General features: G+C 45.8%; 8 protein-coding genes across 8 annotated transcripts; 4 read left to right on the forward strand and 4 right to left on the reverse strand.

The window, feature by feature from the left end:
- The first annotated feature begins 269 nt into the window (after positions 1-269).
- LY89DRAFT_711854 (alkaline phosphatase-like protein) lies at positions 270-2,537 on the forward strand. Its single transcript, XM_018217932.1, has 4 exons — positions 270-773; positions 828-843; positions 899-2,293; positions 2,355-2,537. The coding sequence occupies exons 1-4, from the start codon at positions 539-541 to the stop codon at positions 2,395-2,397; spliced, it is 1,689 nt and encodes a 562-aa protein (XP_018062443.1). The 5' UTR covers positions 270-538; the 3' UTR covers positions 2,398-2,537.
- A 2,845-nt stretch (positions 2,538-5,382) lies between these two features.
- LY89DRAFT_600299 (family 11 glycosyl hydrolase) lies at positions 5,383-6,489 on the forward strand (the record flags this gene model as incomplete). Its single annotated transcript, XM_018210152.1, has 4 exons — positions 5,383-5,599; positions 5,704-6,150; positions 6,225-6,339; positions 6,390-6,489. The coding sequence occupies 4 exons, from the start codon at positions 5,383-5,385 to the stop codon at positions 6,487-6,489; spliced, it is 879 nt and encodes a 292-aa protein (XP_018062444.1).
- A 742-nt stretch (positions 6,490-7,231) lies between these two features.
- On the forward strand, positions 7,232-8,725 carry LY89DRAFT_659797 (uncharacterized protein; the record flags this gene model as incomplete). Its single annotated transcript, XM_018212527.1, has 2 exons — positions 7,232-7,450; positions 7,505-8,725. 2 exons carry the CDS (start codon positions 7,232-7,234, stop codon positions 8,723-8,725), a joined length of 1,440 nt encoding a protein of 479 aa, XP_018062445.1.
- Positions 8,726-11,986: 3,261 nt separating this feature from the next.
- On the forward strand, positions 11,987-13,464 carry LY89DRAFT_659800 (o-methyltransferase-like protein; the record flags this gene model as incomplete). Its single annotated transcript, XM_018212528.1, has 5 exons — positions 11,987-12,244; positions 12,306-12,432; positions 12,482-12,605; positions 12,658-13,094; positions 13,151-13,464. Exons 1-5 carry the CDS (start codon positions 12,104-12,106, stop codon positions 13,462-13,464), a joined length of 1,143 nt encoding a protein of 380 aa, XP_018062446.1. The 5' UTR covers positions 11,987-12,103.
- A 243-nt stretch (positions 13,465-13,707) lies between these two features.
- On the reverse strand, positions 13,708-14,894 carry LY89DRAFT_789328 (uncharacterized protein). Its single transcript, XM_018223238.1, has 2 exons — positions 14,238-14,894; positions 13,708-14,185 (listed from the first exon to the last, which is right to left on the reverse strand). The coding sequence occupies exons 1-2, from the start codon at positions 14,831-14,833 to the stop codon at positions 13,831-13,833; spliced, it is 951 nt and encodes a 316-aa protein (XP_018062447.1). The 5' UTR covers positions 14,834-14,894; the 3' UTR covers positions 13,708-13,830.
- A 1,005-nt stretch (positions 14,895-15,899) lies between these two features.
- Positions 15,900-16,697, reverse strand: LY89DRAFT_742387 (uncharacterized protein; the record flags this gene model as incomplete). The annotated part of the gene is made up of 1 exon (XM_018220819.1): positions 15,900-16,697. The coding sequence occupies one exon, from the start codon at positions 16,695-16,697 to the stop codon at positions 15,900-15,902; it is 798 nt and encodes a 265-aa protein (XP_018062448.1).
- A 1,271-nt stretch (positions 16,698-17,968) lies between these two features.
- LY89DRAFT_789329 (uncharacterized protein) lies at positions 17,969-18,897 on the reverse strand (the record flags this gene model as incomplete). Its single annotated transcript, XM_018223239.1, has 1 exon — positions 17,969-18,897. Exon 1 carries the CDS (start codon positions 18,812-18,814, stop codon positions 17,969-17,971), a length of 846 nt encoding a protein of 281 aa, XP_018062449.1. The 5' UTR covers positions 18,815-18,897.
- An 840-nt stretch (positions 18,898-19,737) lies between these two features.
- Positions 19,738-20,338, reverse strand: LY89DRAFT_677413 (uncharacterized protein; the record flags this gene model as incomplete). Its single annotated transcript, XM_018213678.1, has 2 exons — positions 19,738-19,921; positions 20,058-20,338. The coding sequence occupies 2 exons, from the start codon at positions 20,336-20,338 to the stop codon at positions 19,738-19,740; spliced, it is 465 nt and encodes a 154-aa protein (XP_018062450.1).
- Between the last annotated feature and the right edge of the window lie 130 nt (positions 20,339-20,468).

Genomic DNA, 20,468 nt, shown 5'->3' on the forward strand with positions numbered 1-20,468 from the left:
GGTGGGGCTCTCGACAGGCGCAGGGCCCGAAGATCACTTGAACCCAAATCATACGAGGGGTAAGCATTGCGTCTAGCGTGCAGTGGAAGCAGAGACGCAAGTCGAGGGCGGAATTGGGCGATGAAGAAGCTTGCATCTTCAGGTGCCTGGTAAGCTTAACGTAAGGACGAATGTTCTGATGCTTAATACGGAGCACAGCGGGGGCCTCGGTCCACCATTTTTCCATCAATGAGCCCCATTTACGAGTACCTCTTCTGTATCCTCCACCTCCAAACACGACGATCATCAATTCATCCTATAATGCCATTGACCTCGGAGTCTTCCGAGTTCATGTTCCAGCTGCACCATAGCATGTATTATCAATCACTGCAGCACCTGCAGCTTGCATCGATTGCACCATCCCTTCCTTTCGGATGAGCTTTCGAATAGAGGCAAATGCCCCGAAAGCTTGTCTCCGCAGCTGTCACGGTACGTGCTGGAAAGTAGCGTTCTTGGAATCTAGGACTTTTATCATATTATCTAACAAACTTCGAAATATATGAGTGTCACAGTCATGACAGACGGAAACAAAGCACCAAAGAGGCCCAACTTTCTCCTAGTCGTCGCAGATGATCTGGGCTGGTCAGATGTGGGCGCCTTTGGAGGTGAAATCCAGACCCCAAATCTTGACAAATTGGCACACAATGGAGTACGGTTGACGGATTTTCATACCGCCAGTATGTGCTCTCCCACGAGGTCAATGCTCTTGAGTGGGACAGACAATCATATTGCAGGTAAGTGGCAACCCACTCCCAGAGATTCAAAGTTTAGTTGACCCAAGCATGTAGGTTTGGGCCAAATGGCGTAAGTTTCCAGACATGAAGAAGGTGTCACACAAACGTGATCCTAAAACTCACAGGTACTGGGGTGACAGCGACTCGCCTTGGAAAAAACTTCCAGGCTACGAAGGTTATCTGAACGACCGCGTTGCGGCTCTACCTGAACTTCTCCAAGACGCTGGGTACTACACAACGATGTCTGGCAAATGGCATCTTGGTCTCACGACGGACCGAACGCCTCATGCTAGAGGATTTGATCGCTCGTTTGCCCTTCTACCTGGAGGCTCAAATCACTATGCATACGACCCAGTGCATCCTGACGGGCGTCGTGTTTTTGCTCATTGGGCATCATTATACGCTGAGGACGACAAGATAGTTGATCCCAAGACATTCCCTGCAGACTTCTACTCGTCAGATACTTACACATCACGGTTGATTGAGTTTCTGAAAGAGCAAAAGTTCGATGTCAAGAAGGCAGATGCTCCTTGGTTTGCCTTCTTGCCTTTCACAGCCCCGCACTGGCCCCTTCAAGCCCCAGCTGAAGTCGTGAAGAAGTACCAAGGAGTTTACGACGAAGGTCCTGATGTATTGCGAGCAAAGAGGTTACAAAGTCAGATCAAGCTTGGACTGCTCTCCGCTGATGTAGAACCTCATCCGGTTGTTGCAACCGACAAAGAATGGTCAGCGATGGAAGCGGATGAGAAAATGTGGTCTGCCAAAACTATGGAAGTCTTCGCTGGTATGGTAGACCGCATGGACTGGAACATTGGGCGAGTTGTGAAGTACCTTGAAGAGACGGGAGAGATTGACAATACCTTCATCTTTTTCATGTCGGACAACGGTGCCGAAGGTGCGATTATCGAGGCAATTCCCATGACTGGAGATGTTATCAAGCAGTCAATCAGCAAGCATTATAACAACGATCTCGACAATCTTGGTAATGCAGATTCATTCATATGGTATGGGCCAAGATGGACGCAAGCTTCCACTGCACCATCGGCACTGCACAAAAGATTCGTGACCGAAGGCGGAATTCGATGCCCAGCCATCGTTCATTATCCACAGCTGTTTGGGGCTTCAAAGGATAAGATCTCGGGAGCTTTTACCACCGTAATGGACATTCTTCCTACCATACTTGATTTAGCTGGAATTCCGCAACCGCAGGGCCACTTCCGAGGAAGGGAGGTCGTTCCGGTCAAGGGCAAGTCCTGGGTTCCACATCTGTCTGGAAATACCTCGAAGGTGCATAATGAAGAAACGGTGACAGGTTGGGAACTGTTCTTCCACCAAGCTGTCAGGAAAGGAAAGTACAAAGCCGTATTCACTCCCAAGCCAAAGAGGCCGGAGAAATGGCAGCTCTTCGACTTGGAAAAAGATATGGGCGAGATCCACGATCTAGCAGAAGAGAAGTCGGACATCTTGGACGAGTTGGTCAAGTATTGGATGATTTATGTCGCGGAAGTTGGCGTTTTTCTGTGCGTTTCAAATCTCTACCATAGCATAATCATGAATTCAGCTGACCAACATCAATTACAGCAGAGAGGACCTCCCAGAAGGATATGTTCTGCCAAAGCAATGAGTGCTAGTAGTGTTGTTACAATCGGACTATCGTCCCAAATCGAAGCTTTCTCGTATCTGTGGGTATGACCAGACGAGAGTCAAAATATATGAACTTCGGAGTACAGTGTGTTGAGAGCTTGCATAATGGCATACCCAGTCACCGCAACGAAGCTTGTGGTACTGAAATATTTTCACAATTTGCACGTTTTAATATTTTACAGGGCCATGCGAAGATACCCAGTGTGGGCAACTCGCTTCTTTCAACTGTCAGCATTATTTTACAGTTGATGGTTTATTAGAGGTCTTTCTCGTGATAGCGCTAACTGTGATTTGCTTATTATGCCTCACTCCACATACTCACCATGATGGTACCATACTACGTGAGTCACAGGTTGGAAAGGCGACGAAGCAGTTTGTCGAAGGGCTCAGTTCAATGAGGTTAACCAAGTCAATTGTGAAGTGACATATATGGGGCTGTTAGCTTTGGTATTTCATGCTTTATTTTTTTGGCTGAGAACCATGCTACGTTGTGTGGTTTTAATTACTTTCATCGACGTTGATAAGGTGCAAGGGTTACGATTCGCTGGCATGGGGTGGAGATGTCACGTGGAGTCACGGATGATGAAGAGATGATTGGGGTTTCTTGTTTTTGTGTTTTTTGGCTTTCTTTTTCGCTACGCTATATACATATGAAAAAAAATGAGAAAATGGGGAGATGGGTGCTGTGTGCTGTGTGTACCTCTTGTCGAGGTGATAGCAAGCAAGAGAAAAGTTGGCGTGTATGGTTTTCGTGTTGGGTTTCTTTGCTTGTTGTGCTAAGTAGTTGTACAGAGAAACTGAAATCGTCCGATGATGTGTGTTTCGCATCTTCTAATGAGGTAATAGAAGGGAAAGGTGTGTACGTGTATGTGTATGATTGTCCAAGTTTCGACACCTATGATATGTCCTCCAGCGAAGCGCTTCGTCGTCTTGCCAGACGTTAGGCATGCCTTTCGTTAAGTGAATCAAATCGTGGATTGTGATGCAGAGTTCTTCAGGGGGCGGAGTCGTCCAGAATGCCTATCCTTTGCTGGCTTTGGAGCCTCATAGTCTGGTAGAGGACTGCCCAACTTCTCCGCCTCGATGAATTGGTCCTCGAAGCGGTACTTGATAAAGGGAAAGTTCACGTTGGGATGCTTCCACTTCAAAGTGGAAGCATCTAGGTCGAAAGTATAGGCTCTTTCTAGTATTTGCATGGCTTCGTTTGGTGGAGCAAGTTATTGGAAGGCGTCAGATGTATAGATCCTACCTATGTAGTGCCTATACAATCTTGGTGCTAGCGCGCATACATAAGCGAGTGACTAACGGCACAATTCTGTAGCGTAGATCTAAATTATCGAAGAGATTGAATTGGGATGAAAGCAAAGTCTTACGTATTGGTCAACATATACACAAGTGTACGCCTACAGGTCTGCTCGTTCTCACTCAACCTTGAATGGCTTTATAGTTGATGATGTGGCGAGTGGTCAACTGGATATTGATCAAGTCATAAGTTCCCTAAGATCAGGACGATTCGTTTTTACCCTTGATTAATCTTTCCTGGATCTGCATTGTGTTTGTTGTGGGAGCTCTTGACTAGAATCCGAAGTTGTCGTTTCGAACTTTGATGAACCTTTCGTACTGGGCGCCGCGCTGTTTTGGTAGAGAATTTTGTGTCGAAGTCGTGCTTTCCGAAGCTGCGCAATGTGCAGAGACTGCACCAGAAAGTACGAGACCAACCTGAGAGGACTTGTATTCGATGGACCTATCGATTGACGACTTGCAGTCAATGTTGGCTTTGAACACTGCGCCATTGCAAGAAAACGATTGTTTAGGAAACAGCAACTCAGAAAACGTATCATATGCACACCTTAGACTACAGACTTGCGTTCCCGAAATATGTATAACTTGTTGCTATCGCATTTCTTTGTGGAAGCAGAGAAGGTCGCTCTGGGACTTACCACAGTTCTCGTTATGAAGAAAAGTTTTTGTTTAACGGGCAAAATCTTTGGCTGATGAGATACTTTCTGACCGCAAACTTGGCACCGAAGCACTCCATTGAATTATCTAGAACATAGCAAGTAGCTTTTCTAATTCCTAAGCGCGAAAGAGAACTTTCTCTTAGTTTGTGTGGGCTTTCACGTACGCGATGATTGCCTCCACACGGCGAAAAGGATCAACTTTTACCCAGACATGATAGAAAAGTCGAGGCCGGATAAACATAAAACGCCCGCCTTCCCCTCCATTTCAAAACCCGGAGTAGACCCTGTCGCGTACGGCCCGCAGCCGCCTAAATCTGAATAGTGTTTTCCCTTGTTAGTTCTTCAATTCAACCATATTACTATGTCCACTTGAGGGATCTTCATTTAAATAAACCCCTGTTTTTCTCATTCTCGACCCCGGAATTGCCATGTGGTTAGGCTTGCCTCGGATTTTGAAATGAGCCTAATTAACTCGGAACCCGCCACGGCCCTAAATAAGCGAACCAAGCCCCCTATTCAAGCGATTTCGCCCTTCTTCAAGTCACCCGATATTGCAGGTATGTCAGCCACAACGCCAGAAGAATCCAAGCATAGACTACTGATTCTAGTTAATTGATCTAGTCTCGGCCACTGGAGCGAGTGCGTTGAATATAGAGAGGCTCTTGGCTTGACATTTCGGAAAGGAAACCGGAAACGAAAAAGAAATCTGCGGTTTGAACGGGAGATAATCACCGGAAAAGAAATCATTTCCTAAAACGTCCATGACCGGAGTCGGAACAACCTTAAATAGAACCTTAAACAAACAATCGTGGCATCTGACATGCTTTCGACTCTTGGCTTCCTAGCTAGTCTAGGGAAACGGAACAATGTCTTCGAGTTCCGCTAAATATTTCTATTAAGGGTCAACGGAGCATTGAATGGCTTTGGCGTGGTCAATCAGACGATTATAAAGGTTGGGACATCTCCTCACGTTGCAAATCAAAGCTTCAACTACATCCTTCATCATGGTGTCTTTTTCGTCCTTGATTATTTCTTTGTCTGCTGTTGCTGGAGCTTTGGTTCTGCCCAACGAGCTTGCTAAGCGCAGCCCGGGAGAACTTGTCGAACGTCAAGCTATTACATCGAGTTCGACTGGTACTAAGGACGGCTTCTATTATTCTTATTGGACAGATGGCGGTGGATCAGGCACTTTCACACTTGGGTCTGCCGGCCAATACACTAGTGAGTTACCTTCTTTGACTGCTTATCATCTGCTTGACTTCTCTATGGCACTTCCTTATAACCTACTGCTTTCCTTATAAGTGATTAACGCTCATTGATACTAGTGACCTGGTCCGGTGAAGGCAATCTTGTGGGAGGTACTGGCTGGATGCCTGGAGCCGCTCGAGCAATTTCTTACAGCGGTACTTACAGCCCTAACGGCAACTCATATCTCTCCGTATACGGCTGGACCACTTCGCCGCTTGTTGAGTACTATATCGTCGAGTCCTACGGAACCTACAATCCTTCATCTGCCGCTACAAAGCTGGGGACGGTGGTCAGTGACGGAGGTACCTATGATATCTTGCAGACGACGAGAACAAATGAGCCTTCGATCCAAGGAACTTCTACCTTTCAGCAGTATTGGTCTGTGAGACAGACACACCGCACGAGTGGAACTGTCACTACGTCAAACCACTTCAATGCCTGGGCTGCTCTTGGGTTGAAGATGGGTACTTTCAACTATCAAATTGTGGCCACCGAAGGCTACCATAGCAGTGGCTCTTCTAGCAGTAAGTCTTTCCGAGAAAGCTCAGGTCTCCCTTGGAGACAACCCACTAATCATATATCTCAGTCACGGTCTCAGAAGGAACCGGTTCAAGTGGAAGCGGAGGTGGAACTGGAACAACCACCATCTCAAGCACTGCTCCAAGCTCGACTCCTTCTTCCCCCTCAGGAGGTGGAAGCGGTACCGTCGCAAAGTGAGTTGAATCTCTCTCCTGAGTTGATCCCTTCAGACTAACAAATATAGGTGGGGCCAATGCGGTGGAACTGGATGGACCGGAGCAACAACATGTGTTTCGGGCACTACCTGTAAAGCTGCTAATGCCTACTACTCTCAGTGTTTATAATCTGTGAGCAATTATTGGCTGGCATCCATGCCGATTTGTTTGGACCTATTGAAGTGACATTGATGCAAATAGGGAAGGGGGTGTTTTCTGAGTCTTGTATATAGCTTCTTCTTGAACATACTTCACATTCTTTTAGCAAAGTACTTCACCTCTTGCATCAAAAAGTGAACATATCGATCATGGCTAATATAGTGACGAGACTTCTCTCGTGGGCAATGCCGATGAGATTATTGGAAGCTTAGAAGCCGTCGAAAGATGTCAATAACAATAACGCTACACTAGCGCTCTGTGAGGAAGGCTGCCAGAAGATACGATCAAGTTGATTGAAAGGACACAGACGTGAAAGAAGTTTCTTGTTGGCAGTTCAATCTATTAAGTCAGCACGTCGGCCGACGACAGTGGCTCGTCTGACGCCAAATGCAGGGCACAGGCCCCTTGATTGGACGCGCATGCAGGCTGACAATAAATCGACGCAGCTTAACACTTCAAATGCAACCTTGCCTGCAGATAAAATTGCGTGCTGAGCTTCGGTCCAGTAAAGTTGGAGACGCTACATACACCGTTGTAATCTCCTGCCAAAGATAATTCTATGAGTGTGCCCATTATGAATATTCATAATCGCTGAGTAATTGGTAATGTACGACGCTGGAAAATAAAACTATGACTTCGTCCTCAAAATCTTATTTTGGTTTCATTTACAACCTAAATAGGCTGTGGCATATGAAAGCATCAATACGTAACGATGTCTATCTCAATTTCTTGGATATGGAGAAGTCCTCTTGGTACTATTTTCAAAGCTTTGGTCCTCTCCAAATTGGCCATCGCAGGACACTACCCACTTTCGGTCGTAAACACGGATGTAGCAATCTTGGGAGGTGGTGCTAGCGGTACATACGCAGCGGTTCGTCTCCGTGAGGATTATGGGAAGAGCGATCTTCTTATCGAAATGGAGGCTGTCTTGGTACGCATTCTAATCAAGCGAGCGGACACAAGCACTAACGCTGTGATTGAATAGGGAGGTCATGTTAATACTTATACCGATCCTGAGACCGGCGAAGCCTTTAATTATGGTGTCCAGTCTTATATCGATTACAAGGGTGCCAAAGCATTTTTCGAGCGATTCGGGATCCCACTCCAACCTAATGTTCTCTTCTCGTCCAACACGCTTGATGTTGATCCGAACACAGGGAAACTTGTCAATGTCCCGGTTGGTCCACCGCTAAATTCCTCGGTTGCCGCGTTACAAAGATACTACGACGTAATAGTGCCTTGGAATGATATTTTGCTCCCAGGATACTGGGACTTCCCTCCTGGAGAGCAAATCCCTGCGGATCTCCTTCTGCCCTTCTCCGACTTCGTGACGAAGTACGAGTTGGAGGATATGGCACCTGTTCTTGCTGTCGTCTCTGGACAGAGTATCAGCACGACTAACCCAACTCTGTTCGTAGTTAAGAATTTCGGCACACCTGTTGTAGAGGGTTTTCTGAATAACACCTTCTTCGACCCTGTCCCTTTCAACAATAGCTTGTTATATGGAGATGCAGAACGACTTTTAGGCGAAAGTGTAGTTCTCACCAGCACTGTCATAGAAGCAAATCGATCTGATCATGGCGTCAGGCTTGTCATTGAGAATCTTCAGACGGGAAAGAGAACATTGGTTTTTGCAAAGCGCCTGCTCGTGGCATCCCAGCCATCAATCGAAAATCTAGCAGTATTGGGCCTTGATAAGCAGGAAACAGCCGTATTTAGCACTTGGTCGTACGGAACAGTCTATACAGCCGTTCTCAAAACGAATTTGATTCCTGACAATACGTCGGTTGCGTTCGTAACTCCTGCCAACTCGACGAGTGCACAAAAACCATACAGCTTTGGCATTACGTGGAATGGAGCACCAGGCTACTTTTGGATCATCTTTGGTTCCGAGGAGAGCTTTACTGAGGTTGAAGCAAGCGAGGCGATCGTGGCAGAAATGAAAGTCCTTTACAACGGTGGCGCATTCCCACCAATTGGTAGTAGCACCCCTAGTTCCGAGGTTGTCGCAATTTCCAATCACTCCAGCGTCACATGGGGCCAATCTGTCGCGCAACTTGAGGCAGGGTTCGTTCAAGATCTCTATGCGCTCCAAGGTCACAAAAGTACGTGGTATACAGGAGGTTTATGGTGTCCCGATTATTCGAGTAATGTTTGGGCTTTCACAGATACTGTTCTGCCGAAGCTATTGGACGGCATAGACTAACAATCAAGAATGGTTGTAATCTTGACAAAACCTTCAATACTGCCTTTCGATAACGAAAGCGAAAGCATGATAAGCGACAACGTCAGCTTCACTTTCTATCTCAATGATAAGGAAAGTATTCAGCGTCAGTTGTATCTTCGTTATGAATTAGTCCTCTTCTCCAAAGCCCCTGTCCCATTTCTCAATTGATCCATGTGAACAAGTGCGCGTTTTGTGAAATGAGTTAGTTCCAAGACTTGTGGGAGAGCACTTTAGATATATTCATAAAAACAGCTTCTAAATCTGAAAACACGGGTTGTAATTGTATCTGGAGGAGAAATCAAGATCTGAAAGAATAAAGATACATAATTCAGCTGCATGCCTAATCAGCGGCTACTAATTGGCTTGCAACGAGACTCAGAGTATTAGTTCCATGTCTGGAGCGATGTCTCAAACAAAATCTAAAGGTCAGCAGACCTCAGATTTGATGTCATTTAGTCTGGATCTGTGCCTGCCTAGATTAAATCTACCTTTGCCCTGTATTTCATCCTTCAAGCTCGTTACCGAAAACCCTACACTTCCTCGCCGCATTCGCTGCGGTGACTTATCAAAAAGCTGGGAGTTCCGACCTGACGTCAAATATGTTAGTTGGATCTGCATCCAACAGACTGCAACCTTGCCAAAGCCAACAATTCTGTCATCAGCTCTTGCCATATAGCCCTATTGCATTTCCCTTAAAAAGTCATTCAAACTCAGCGATTGATTTGAAATAAAGAAAAGTTCGGTAATTACATTGACGCTTTGCATCCAATCCAGGTAAGTCCAATTCGATGCAGGTAAGCTGATGGTGGAATTCCTGTAGGGATCTAGAAACCGTGCTGATATCAAAACGGGTCTGAAGGTCAAACTGTCCTGCATATCTCATTTCAACGGGTTCCTCAAACAACTGATACCATGCCCGCAAGAATGTACAACAGCACTCTGTGTGGGCAGCCCTACGCAGTACCAGGAGGGCCTCCCAACTCTTGTGCGTTTCCGCTCTCTAATTCTTCAATCGCAACTCAATCTACGATCCAAACCTGGTATTCCATACGCATACAGCCCGATCAACGCACCACCTGGCTGCTTTCTGGTCTGTAACATTGAGAACGCTACCACAGCAGACGAGTTGGAACAGAATACGAATACACTCATATCCTGCTTACAAAAGGCTGGGGCTGGGGATATTACCTGTACCACTACTCCCCCGAAAACCGGCTCTGGAGCCTGTGTGCACCGAAAGTCTGCGAAGTGGTCAACGAGTGTGGCTGTGGGGGTTCTTGTTGCAACGTCTTTGTTTGTTTTGTAGGATTCGCCTTGAGACTTTGCTCACAGTCTCTGAAGGTGGGTTGAAATATGATTTGAGTAAGCGGATGATGTTTGGGCTGACGGGCCTAGAAGCATAAAACTTGGTTTTAAGTGCACGTCTCTTTCGAAGTATTCTGATTTAACAGCTTACTCGCTTGAATTCAGGATTTCCTTGAATTTTGATACATGTGAAGTGTTCTTAAATTAAGGTTCTCAGTTGCTATGAAGACCTTTTCATTTTCATAATGTTGTAGGAGACCATGCAACAGTCATTTCAAGAATATATTTTATTCTATTTCAATCAACAGAGAGTGAAGTACAAGATTACTGATATAAGAAAGTTGGCAGAACGTTTTCTGTCAATAGAGCACCAAACCATGAAAATTTGAGACTCTACGGTCCCGATCTTGTATTCTACATGTTCGAATGTATACACAGCGCAAGCTTTTCAACCTTTGACGACTGCTCGTCATACAAAGAGCGCCAATCCTCTCCACATAGAGATTCTTTTTCACACTACTGCTTTGTAACTGCCTCTTTGATATTGAGGTGAAGAGCTTTTGATCTTGAGATTTGATAGTGGCCTCGTTAGGGGTATCTTTCCTCTTTCTGTAGCATACAGATCATCGATAGACCAAAGCCTTGTCCAGAAAAAAGACACCGAGAGAGGTAGTGTCACACGAAGTTATAGCTAGGTAGTTCAAGAATAGAAAGGATGTCTCAAACTTGAAGTAGCAGTAATTAGAAAGTACAATAAACGAGACAAATAATGAGGCCGTACGGCGATGTTTGGAGAATGACAGCCTCCATCAGATCGTCCTATGCCCAGATAGTCTCTCACTTTGAGGAAACTGAAAAGCGTGCGGTAATTTTGTGGCGATCTAATTGGGAGACTCAAACAAGTTTCGATTGGGTGCTTTTTACGAATTATGTACGTTTTCAATATTTATTCTACGGTATTGGGGTATTAGCCGGCTGTGCCACTTCCTTGTTGTTCCATTGCGGTTAGGCCAGCGCAAGTGCTGATGCGGCTACACAAAGAGGGGCACCTTCTGACCACTTAGAGTTATATGTTGGAATAATTCATGTGCCACTCTACGACATAAAAGTTCTTTTTAGACTAGCTCCCTCGACTGGCTGCGAGACGCAGTCATCTTCCACTACCGGGTTCTTCGGGGTCGATATTCTTTGCAAGCTTGAATTGCCTGCAATCGTCTGCTCGTGCACCCGCTGGACCACCCCAAAACCCCCACTTGAGCCCTACAGTAGACGCAAAACTCAAACTTTTGCATCATAATTGGCTGCATCTCTTTATCCACACGAAACCAAAGCGTCTAATGGTTAACGAGCGTCTAATCGCTATCCACTGTACGTGGTTCATGGAGACACAAGCTGATGATTCGCAACTGTACGCCGTATTCAGAGGGCTAGCGAGTCCATTGCGCCATATGATAGACACAGTGTCATCACAGACTAAAAGCTTATCGATGAGGCTCGAGTGCGTTGCAAGGTATAAACAAGGATTCTTACAGTAGCTTTTTTAGACTTAACTTTCTTTGAGCTTAGATCCGAGTGAATATGTGTTCTTGAATTTCCAAATACTTGCAAGGGCCATTCCACAAATATTTAGCACTTAAGGCCTACACTTCATGTATTTGAATTTCAATAAATGTTGATTTGAACGCAGCTTTATGAGGCATGGCAGGAAAAGCATGGAGACAGAAGCAGAGAAAGGCGGGACGGGCTAGCAAGGGTTCGACTGGCCGGCGTCAAAGCTACACCCTGGCGGGCGAACCGGGCGGACGAATGAACGAAGCTCTTAGTTACCCTTAAATCCTCCGCGCAACGTGCAGAGCGTCCTAATATTAAAACAAAGTCATCGCCTCCCACCTTGTCTTTATCTATCGCAGACCATCTCTTACTTCAAGTCATCAACCCCACCGCATCAATCAGCATGCGTCAATTGGCCTTAAAGCTCACACCCCGAGTCAGCATTGCCCTAATATAAAATTAACACCCCATAAATTCTTTTCAAATCCCCCGTCCCTGAAGATGGAAGCCATTAGCGCTCAAATTCTGGCTCTGGCAAAGACCGCCGATCAAGCTGGGCGCAGGAAGGTGCTGGACACTCTGAAAAGCTTGCAAAATGAGATCGAGACTCCATATGACACAATCTGGCGACTTGGAGGCGTGGTCAGTGAAATTTAAGAGATTCATGCTCACTCCTCCGACCTGGTCTGACTCCTTACAACAGCAACTTCAAATATCTCTGGCCCGTGTTGGCATTGATCTAGGTATCTTCGAAGCCCTGAAAGCGAGCGAGCAACCTCTCGGTGTCGATACTCTTGCTGAAAAGAATGGAGCTTCTCCAGAGCTATTGGGTATGAAATACCTTTGCCGCACCAGGCCTTAACTTGCTGATATTCAAAGGCCGAATTTTGAGGTATCTTGCGTCGCAAGGCATGATCAAGGAGACCAGCAAGAACCATTTTACTACGAGCAATTTGACTAGCATGCTTGCGGACAAGAACTACCAAGGCGGCATCTACCACACGTAAATGCTCTGATACCCCAGTAAGCCATACGGCCCGGCTTATATTATACAGCTTCGATACCGTGGGGCCTCCCATGGCAGCACTCCCCGACTTTCTTATCGACACAAAGTATGCCGCAATTACAGACAATACCAAAACGCCTTTCCAAAAGGCATTCAACACAGAGCTTCCTGCATTCATCTGGTTTCCAGGCCAGCCGAAACTATTCGAGCACTTCCAGCGCTTCATGACAGTCCAACGTGCAGGAGCCGTGTCGTGGCTTTCGGTGTTCCCCTTTAAGTCGCTACTTGGCGACTTCCATGGAAAGACTGCTTTTGTTTATGTTGGAGGTGGCTTCGGTCACCAATGTATCGCAATCAAGGAGACTTTTCCGGAACTCTCTGGGAAACTGGAGCTTCAAGACTTGCCTCAGACATTACAGCATGTCCCGTCTATTGACGGAGTCAGTGTCGTCGTACACAATTTCTTTGAGCCACAACCATCCAAGGGTATGCTCAGCCTTCGATTCAGAGATCAGGATCAAGTTCCAGCTAACAATTTACAGATGCCAAGTTCTACTACCTGCGCAACATCCTCCATGACTGGCCTGATGACAAGGCACTCATTATCCTCAAGAACATTATCCCTGCCATGGGCCCAGATTCTCGTATTCTCATCGATGATATGGTACTTCCAAATGAGAACGTTCACTGGCACGCAACGCAGCAAGATTTGGTCATGATGTCCTCTCTTGGTGCCATGGAGCGCACTAAAGACCAGTGGTATGCTCTATTGGAGGAAGCGGGCCTGAAGATCCTTGAGATCTATGAATACACCCCTTTGCTAAACGAATCGATTATTGTCGCTGTGCCCAAATAGGCAGAAACATTCAAGCTGGGACCGTACTTAGTAGGATAGCGTAGCTTGTTACGACGAAGGCATTTATTAGCTATTCCAAGGACCTATCGTCAAGGTGGTCTCGATACTGACAGCTAACTAATATCTTTACCTTCGTGCCTTCATTATGTGCAAAGCGAGCCCGAGGATTTTGCACAGGGAAGACTACCTCGGCTGTTCAAATGGAAAGATATAGGTAAAGGCCTGATACAGTTCTGTGTCAATCTGTCATTATGATCTCTTTTGTAAGGTCCCAGACGAAGCGCACGGTACAGGCATGAACCACTCTTTACAACAAGGTTCCGACTAAGAAAGAAAGTAAACGTTCGATTTGGCGCCTCCGTTACTTCAACCAAACCAGTCCATCTGCCAACCACTCAACCCCCTTTTCCGTTGCGGATCAGGAATAAACTCTCTCGCCCTACCATGAATCGACATCACCTCAAATTCCACGTCATTCCCAAACTCCACCTTTCCTTTCCTCGTTTCAATATTCTGCTCTATATGAGATACTGTTTGCTCGAGATCTTCATCCCAATTATTAACAGGCTCCATTTTTCCAACAATCCACATCGTCGTCTCCAGCGATGGAGGACCAAGATTCCAGGCCGCGTATGGCTTCAAGATATCTTTCTGTAGAGTATGCTCTGTGTACACGATGGCGCATTTCTTGATGTTCGGCAAGTGCTTCAACGTTTCCAACCTGGAACCATCAGTTTAAGCTTCTGTGTACAGTGGTGGAGGTGGTGGTTTACGGATGCTCATAACCATGAAACCTGTGTCCAAACGTGACGCGGAATTCCATAGTATTAGTGGAACCATCCCAATTCCATAGCATTCTATCAATTGCGATGTTTTTGAATAATTTTAGATAGCCTGCTTTCCTAACCTCGGCGAGCAGGTCAACATCCTCATGGGCATCATGCGTGATCTCGAAGTACGGCCAGTCGATGTCGAGATTCCAGTATACGCCGAAGACTTTGGTCAATTTTGAGAGGGCGATCTCTCGAGATTCATTGTTGATAGACAGAGCTGAAGCATGGTGGAGACCATAAGACGAAGGATTGACAGTGTACTTCTCAGGAGAGGAGGCTGACTGAGACTTGGCGGTGGTCTTGCGATTGGTTTGAGGCGGAACTTGCTGCTTCTTGCGGGTGACTTGGAGCACGCGGGGTTCGGGGAGAGTGAGAAGAAAAATTTTTCTTCGTAGTTCGTATGGGAGATCAGAGAAACCAGTCTTTTTGGATTCAGTTTCTCTCGATCCCCCGTCTCGTGAGTTTGTGCTGCGCGTCTGGTTCTTAAGCATAGACGACATCTTCGACTTGAGAATGGCTAGTCGTGGCACAGGCATTGCATCATTAAAGCTGCATTCAATTGTTGTTCCTCCAAATTCATCTGCCCTTAGGATATGGGCGAGGCGTCTCTCTTATGTTTTGCTGATGTTGGTGCGACGAGGTTGTCAAAATGGTGGGGTCGTAAGGGGATTGGTGTCCAAGTTTGTTCACCGGCAGCCCTGGCAAGGAGCGACAGACTAAAGCCTTCGAGAGTTTTAAGTCACCGATACCAAGAGTTATACCTGTACCGTGAGCACGTTTTGAGATGATGAAAACTGCGGGTAAGATTTGTTCTTGTCGCTAAGCGAGCGCAAGGGAGGCCTCACCCGTCAGTGAGGGAGAATCTACTTCGATTATTCAGATAGCTCTGAAGCCTCAGTAAAATTCGAATACTGTCATGAGATTGTGTAAAAAAGCGGTGTTGAGCTTTCGCATGGTCTCGCCCCAGAGATGCTCGTTCGCTGAATGGGTGGCGCAGCACCTTGTCCCGCATCTTGATACGACCTCGTAACCACGGAATGGAATCCCATCTGGTTCACCGAGTCAAGAATCGACATACTTGACGCATTTCTGTTCCAAAGGAGCGAGTAAGGTCCTGGTGAACCGAAACGTAATCATTCAACAGCTAGGGACGAACTAACCCATTGTCACGACTTTCCATGGTAAAAAATCACCTGCACAAGAATGCAACTAGAATCAGCCTATATTAACCGGGCTCGCGAGAAGTCAACTCATCCTCAAGAAGTCCCAAACTTATCATAGTATTCACTGCCGCACCATTGCAATACATCAGCCTGAACTCATAGTTCAGGGGATTACCACATACTTCCATCTGTACAGCTCAATACACTGGACCGATATCGCCATCTGCCCCCGGACACTTAGGTCCTCTCCTGTGATCCCCGTCGAACAAGGTCCAAAAAAGCATATCCATTGAGTTTGTTGCAATACGTATTGTAAACCCTGACATTCGATGCTATGTAGGATGGGTGGACACACCTAGACACTAGGCTTTGATTCTTGAAGACTCGAAAATCTAGAACAGGTTAAGCAAGCAAAGCGGCTAAGGTATATCTTCGATAGCTATTCAGAAACTCCAAGAGTTATGATCCATCTTTGCTCTCTCCGAATGTGCTTGTAGAGATTTGTTTTCCACCATTCCAATGACAGATCGGTATCATCGATTTTGACCCGCAACCTTCGCGCGAGGCTCCTCATCTCTGACCTCCATCCGGCAGTATATCCACACCAGAAAATCAGAGCCAAGTGCATGCCTTGACACACGATACCCAATCTTAAATCATTCGCAAGAGGTAAGCTTGGCTCTAGATCGTACTGACAACGGATTCTGTATATTTCCATCGAACTCATTACGACATAAGAGACGGAGACAATCCGATTCACCACTTCATCGGCTTTCGAAAATGGGCCCCAGATATTCCTAGGCTCGGTAACGGACGAAGCGAATTCTTTCATATCCTGCTGGAGATATCGACTTGGTTTCCACCCTTCTGCATAGATATTCTTGTCTCGTGACATCTCTTTGAAAGTGGTTTCAATGGACTCCAGCCATTTTTCCTTGTCATAAGACGTCTCCAACCGAGGAACCTTTCTCGCGGTGTACTTATACGCACCGATATAACAAATGGTACATATTCCAGTATATAAGATGGTCGAGAGGAGGTGGTCTAAATTTGTGTTTTTCAGCGGGCTGTAAATCTCTGGTTGTTTCCGAGCTTTGACTACAAGATATATAATATTGAACCACATAAGTACGACAATGGCCAAGTCTACCAGAAGGAGAGACCATCTGAAGATGTCATCCGGTAGTTCTATCGCTGATGTCGAAGTCGTGATTCGTCGGTTCGTGACGCGCGGCATCTTGAGAGCTGAGGTGTCCGATAAATCTAGCTATAGAATTTCGTTCTCCACTGAGGCGTCGGCGAGAGTGTTGTTATAAGTACTTACAATAGAAGTGCGAGAAACATTTCAGCAAAAGTTTTGGGATGATGCAGAACAAAGAAAATGATGACGCCTTGTATAGATCGTTAAGAGCCAGGCTAAGCGATTGTAGATTGGACTGCCCAAGCTTCACTAAAATCCGGGCCTCGTCTCCGCCTTTTAGTGTAGCTGCTACGATAAAATCATTGGTTCTTCGTATACTTTTTCTTCGGAAATTGTATTCATCTGTTCATCTCTTTCCAAGCCATTGGTTCAGGTCTCGAAAGCTTCTCGACGGTATTCTAAAGATTAGAAATCTCTTTGAATAGCATGACTGTGAGTCCCGTGGCGTTTAAAGTCACCTATTCTTTTCTTGATGACTAGTTTTAATCGGGTATTATAATTACAAATAACTGTTTTTCAAGCCACGTTTCTACCTAGTGATGATATACTGTATTTCTCCGAACGAGTTTTGTATCATTGACCTAGAATTAGGCCATGATGCTCTTCTTTGAACTCGTACATACTTCTCCTAACCTGACATCTCACGATTGAGCAAATATAGAACAAGAGATTAGTTAACACACTATTTGTTTCATTTTCTAGGATTTTTAGGCTATCCCCTCAAGCGCCAGCCGGGAATTTTAGCGTGAAATCAATAGTGCACGGACATTTTGTCGAGAACACCAAAAATTTGATCGCTGTAAGAGCCTGGAATTTAATCACTGAAGCTTTAGGCTATTGATCGCTAAAGACCGCTGAAGCTCCCTGGTACTGCGCTAAAATTCCCAAGCGAATTGGCGCTTGAGGGGATAGCGAGGCCTTTAGAGCTTTAGATATCGGCTTTAAACATATCTTATTTTATAGCAGTCAAAATATAGCTATGTCCTTCAAATTGAGTGGAGTGCGTGTAATTAATTCGACCACAACTCCAGAAAATAAAAGAAGAGGACTAGTTTACAAGAGGCAGCCATTTTTTGAAAGTCAAATAACATTACAGAAACTGGGAATCAATGACGTTGTTCAAGATTCTGTGGGAGAATGTGAGTGGCAAAAGCAAATTCTTCGAGAGAAAAAAACACTATCAGATTTATATTCTACTTACACCACTTTAACTTTAAAAACTTGACTTCACACAAAAGATTGAACTTATTTATTGTCCCACAAAGTCATCATCTTATATCCCCTCTACTGTACTCTTAACGCCACTCTTAGACTAACAGAACCCTTTTCTCACCCCGGCCAAAAACACCCCATCCCTGACGGTCATCGTCCCGAATGGATGCCCGAATCACGTTTCGCCTCTCGTCTCTATCCACATTCTCATCTTCGAAAAGTTCCAGAAGACGTTCGATGATTTCTGCCAAACTCTCCTTTCCTAGAATTGCCTTTTCCGAGTGAACACACATACATTCCATCCTGATGTTCCTTGCTAAGCGACCCATATGCAAGTACCATGGCGTCTCAATTGCGTAAATCAGCACCGAGAATGTCATGAGACAAAACTCGGTCCACATTAAGAGCTTCCAGACAATGTTGCAGCCACCGACAACGCATATGTCGAGAGCATAGAGCATTGACCACGTAAACAAGAATAACGCGAGATAGAAAGAGCCAAGGACTGTATTGCGTGTTCGGGAAAATAGATTGCCAGCATGTCGATTGGGGTCTGCCAAGTACAGCGCAAAGTCTTCGATTTGTTGCCTTCGGGTCGAGAGAAATGCTGTACCACGTTTGGGATCTATGTATGTTTCGACGAGAGACGCAATTTCGTCTGCATTCTTGTTCTCGGGCAATCTTGGAAGTTTAAATGTGAAGTCGGTAAAGTACAGGAGGGAGAAATGAATCAGAGGTTGTGGTATCAACACTACTGGCAGGAACTCTTCACCAGTAAATTTTGCGTTTGGGGCGGGAGTGTGCGTCATGAAGCTGTATACAGCAAGACCAAGTAGTAGCACAGGACTTGCCAGCTGAAGCAAGTATGATAACTTCCACAGCGGCAGTATTCGACTTGTTCGTGGTCGAAGGTATGACTGAAGAGGAGTGACCTGAGTCATGGCGTCGAATGAACAAGGGATCGGTATGAAATTCTGAAGAAGAAATCTCGGCGATTTATGTTATAGTTGGTGAAAGCGACGAGTGCTGCATTTTATGTTCTTGGTGTTCCATTACTGCAGTCTTAAATACGGCCCTCGTGTGGATGTGGACTGATAGAAGCGCTAATGCAGAGCCGGGTGCGGCCCATATTCTAATTTCAGGCTCGGTACCAGAAAAAGAGGCGGCAAACGAGATCGCTCTTGGGTTTGAGGCTAAGAATACGGCATGCTTGCTTGGATCATCTTGGATGTCTATGAATCCTGCTGGTTTATATACGAGATTCTTCTTCCAGGACAGAAAATACCAGTCTATCTGTTGGGTGTCCTGCAGCCATGACAAGTATTGATCTGCATAGTGCAGACAGGCCCAATGGAAAGTTGCACATCCTGTTCGATAGACATGGTGATGTTAAGAAATCCAACAGCTTTTTCCTTACGACAAGGATCGGTCGACGATGAAATGAAGAGGTGGAAATTTATTGTAGAGAAGTATGTTCTGAAGACCGGTGTCCTCAAAATAGGGTGTCGTTGCGTGTTGTGCTTGAGTGGAGGTCATCGCCTGCTTTCTTTGTGTGCTTCACCGGCATCTCTATGCCGGAGAGGGGTTTCGTGAATGTCTCGTCTCTATATCCGTTCCAGTTAGTTTATACGATATTCTTCATAGACATTACAAACGTCATACCTTAGAGCCAGCCATGAAATGTCCTTAAGTGTGCTTCAAGGAGTGTGCTTATTTCGTGCGTATGTGTTTCGAATTCGTGTGTATGATTAGAGATAATGTTGTTGAGTTTGTTAGCTTCTTCGAGGTTGTCGATCGAATTGTGATTTTCGATCGTGGAGGACAACCTCAAGTACTGACGCCCAAGGCCACGCGACGGCCAAACTCATCTTGGGCTACCCGTGCCTAATTGGTCCATCGCAGACACCATCAGTTGTTCGGAAGAACTCCTACTAATCGCGATGGACTGGTCAGAAACCGCATAGACGATAGGCGAACACACGTTCACACGGGGTGATCCTTCTCCATCGCCCTCCTCTCTTGCACCTTCTGCCACCAATCCTTCCCAACTGCAAATATGATAAATAGAAGGTTGGCAAAAATCGAAATGACCGCAAGGAAAAGTGACAGCTCGTTGCTGTCACTAGGATAGTTTATCATATTGGATGCTGAAGCATAAAGTCCAAAAAAAAACTGCACGCCCACGACCCTGCAGCCAGTGCAAACTTTGGATGCGGATCCTCGAAATTGTAGAAGTGACAGAGAGTGTTGAAAAGCGCCGCAAGACAGGAGAACATCATGCCAGAAAAGTTCTCTCCCTGCCGCCAATCTGTTCTCGTCATGACAGCATTGACGGTCGAGAAGTAGAAGATCGACCAGGAGATGAGCAACTGAAAATGTCTGATGGGAAGCTCTCGTCTGATACACAGCAACGCAATCCAGAGAGCAAGCCAGACAGCAACAACGGGGGCGGGAAGATTGTACATGATGTGCGACGTGAATTAGGACAATGAATCGTGGGATGGCTGAAGAAGAAAACATCGACTAGAGAATGAACTTACATGGCATGTTTCGCATGTAAGGAAAGAGCACTGAACAATCACCAGAACGTCACTT

This window comes from Mollisia scopiformis, assembly GCF_001500285.1.
Source record: "Mollisia scopiformis unplaced genomic scaffold LY89scaffold_34, whole genome shotgun sequence".
NCBI classification, from domain to species: Eukaryota; Fungi; Ascomycota; class Leotiomycetes; order Helotiales; family Mollisiaceae; genus Mollisia; species Mollisia scopiformis.

Coding starts and splice junctions, on each gene's coding strand:
- LY89DRAFT_711854 (XM_018217932.1), top strand. CDS start 539: ATGAGTGTCACAGTCATGACAGACGGAAACAAAGCACCAAAGAGGCCC. Junction 2,294..2,354: donor GCGGAAGTTGGCGTTTTTCT/GTGCGTTTCAAA, acceptor CATCAATTACAG/CAGAGAGGACCTCCCAGAAG.
- LY89DRAFT_789328 (XM_018223238.1), bottom strand. CDS start 14,833: ATGCCTGTGCCACGACTAGCCATTCTCAAGTCGAAGATGTCGTCTATG. Junction 14,186..14,237: donor TTTCATGGTTATGAGCATCC/GTAAACCACCAC, acceptor TGATGGTTCCAG/GTTGGAAACGTTGAAGCACT.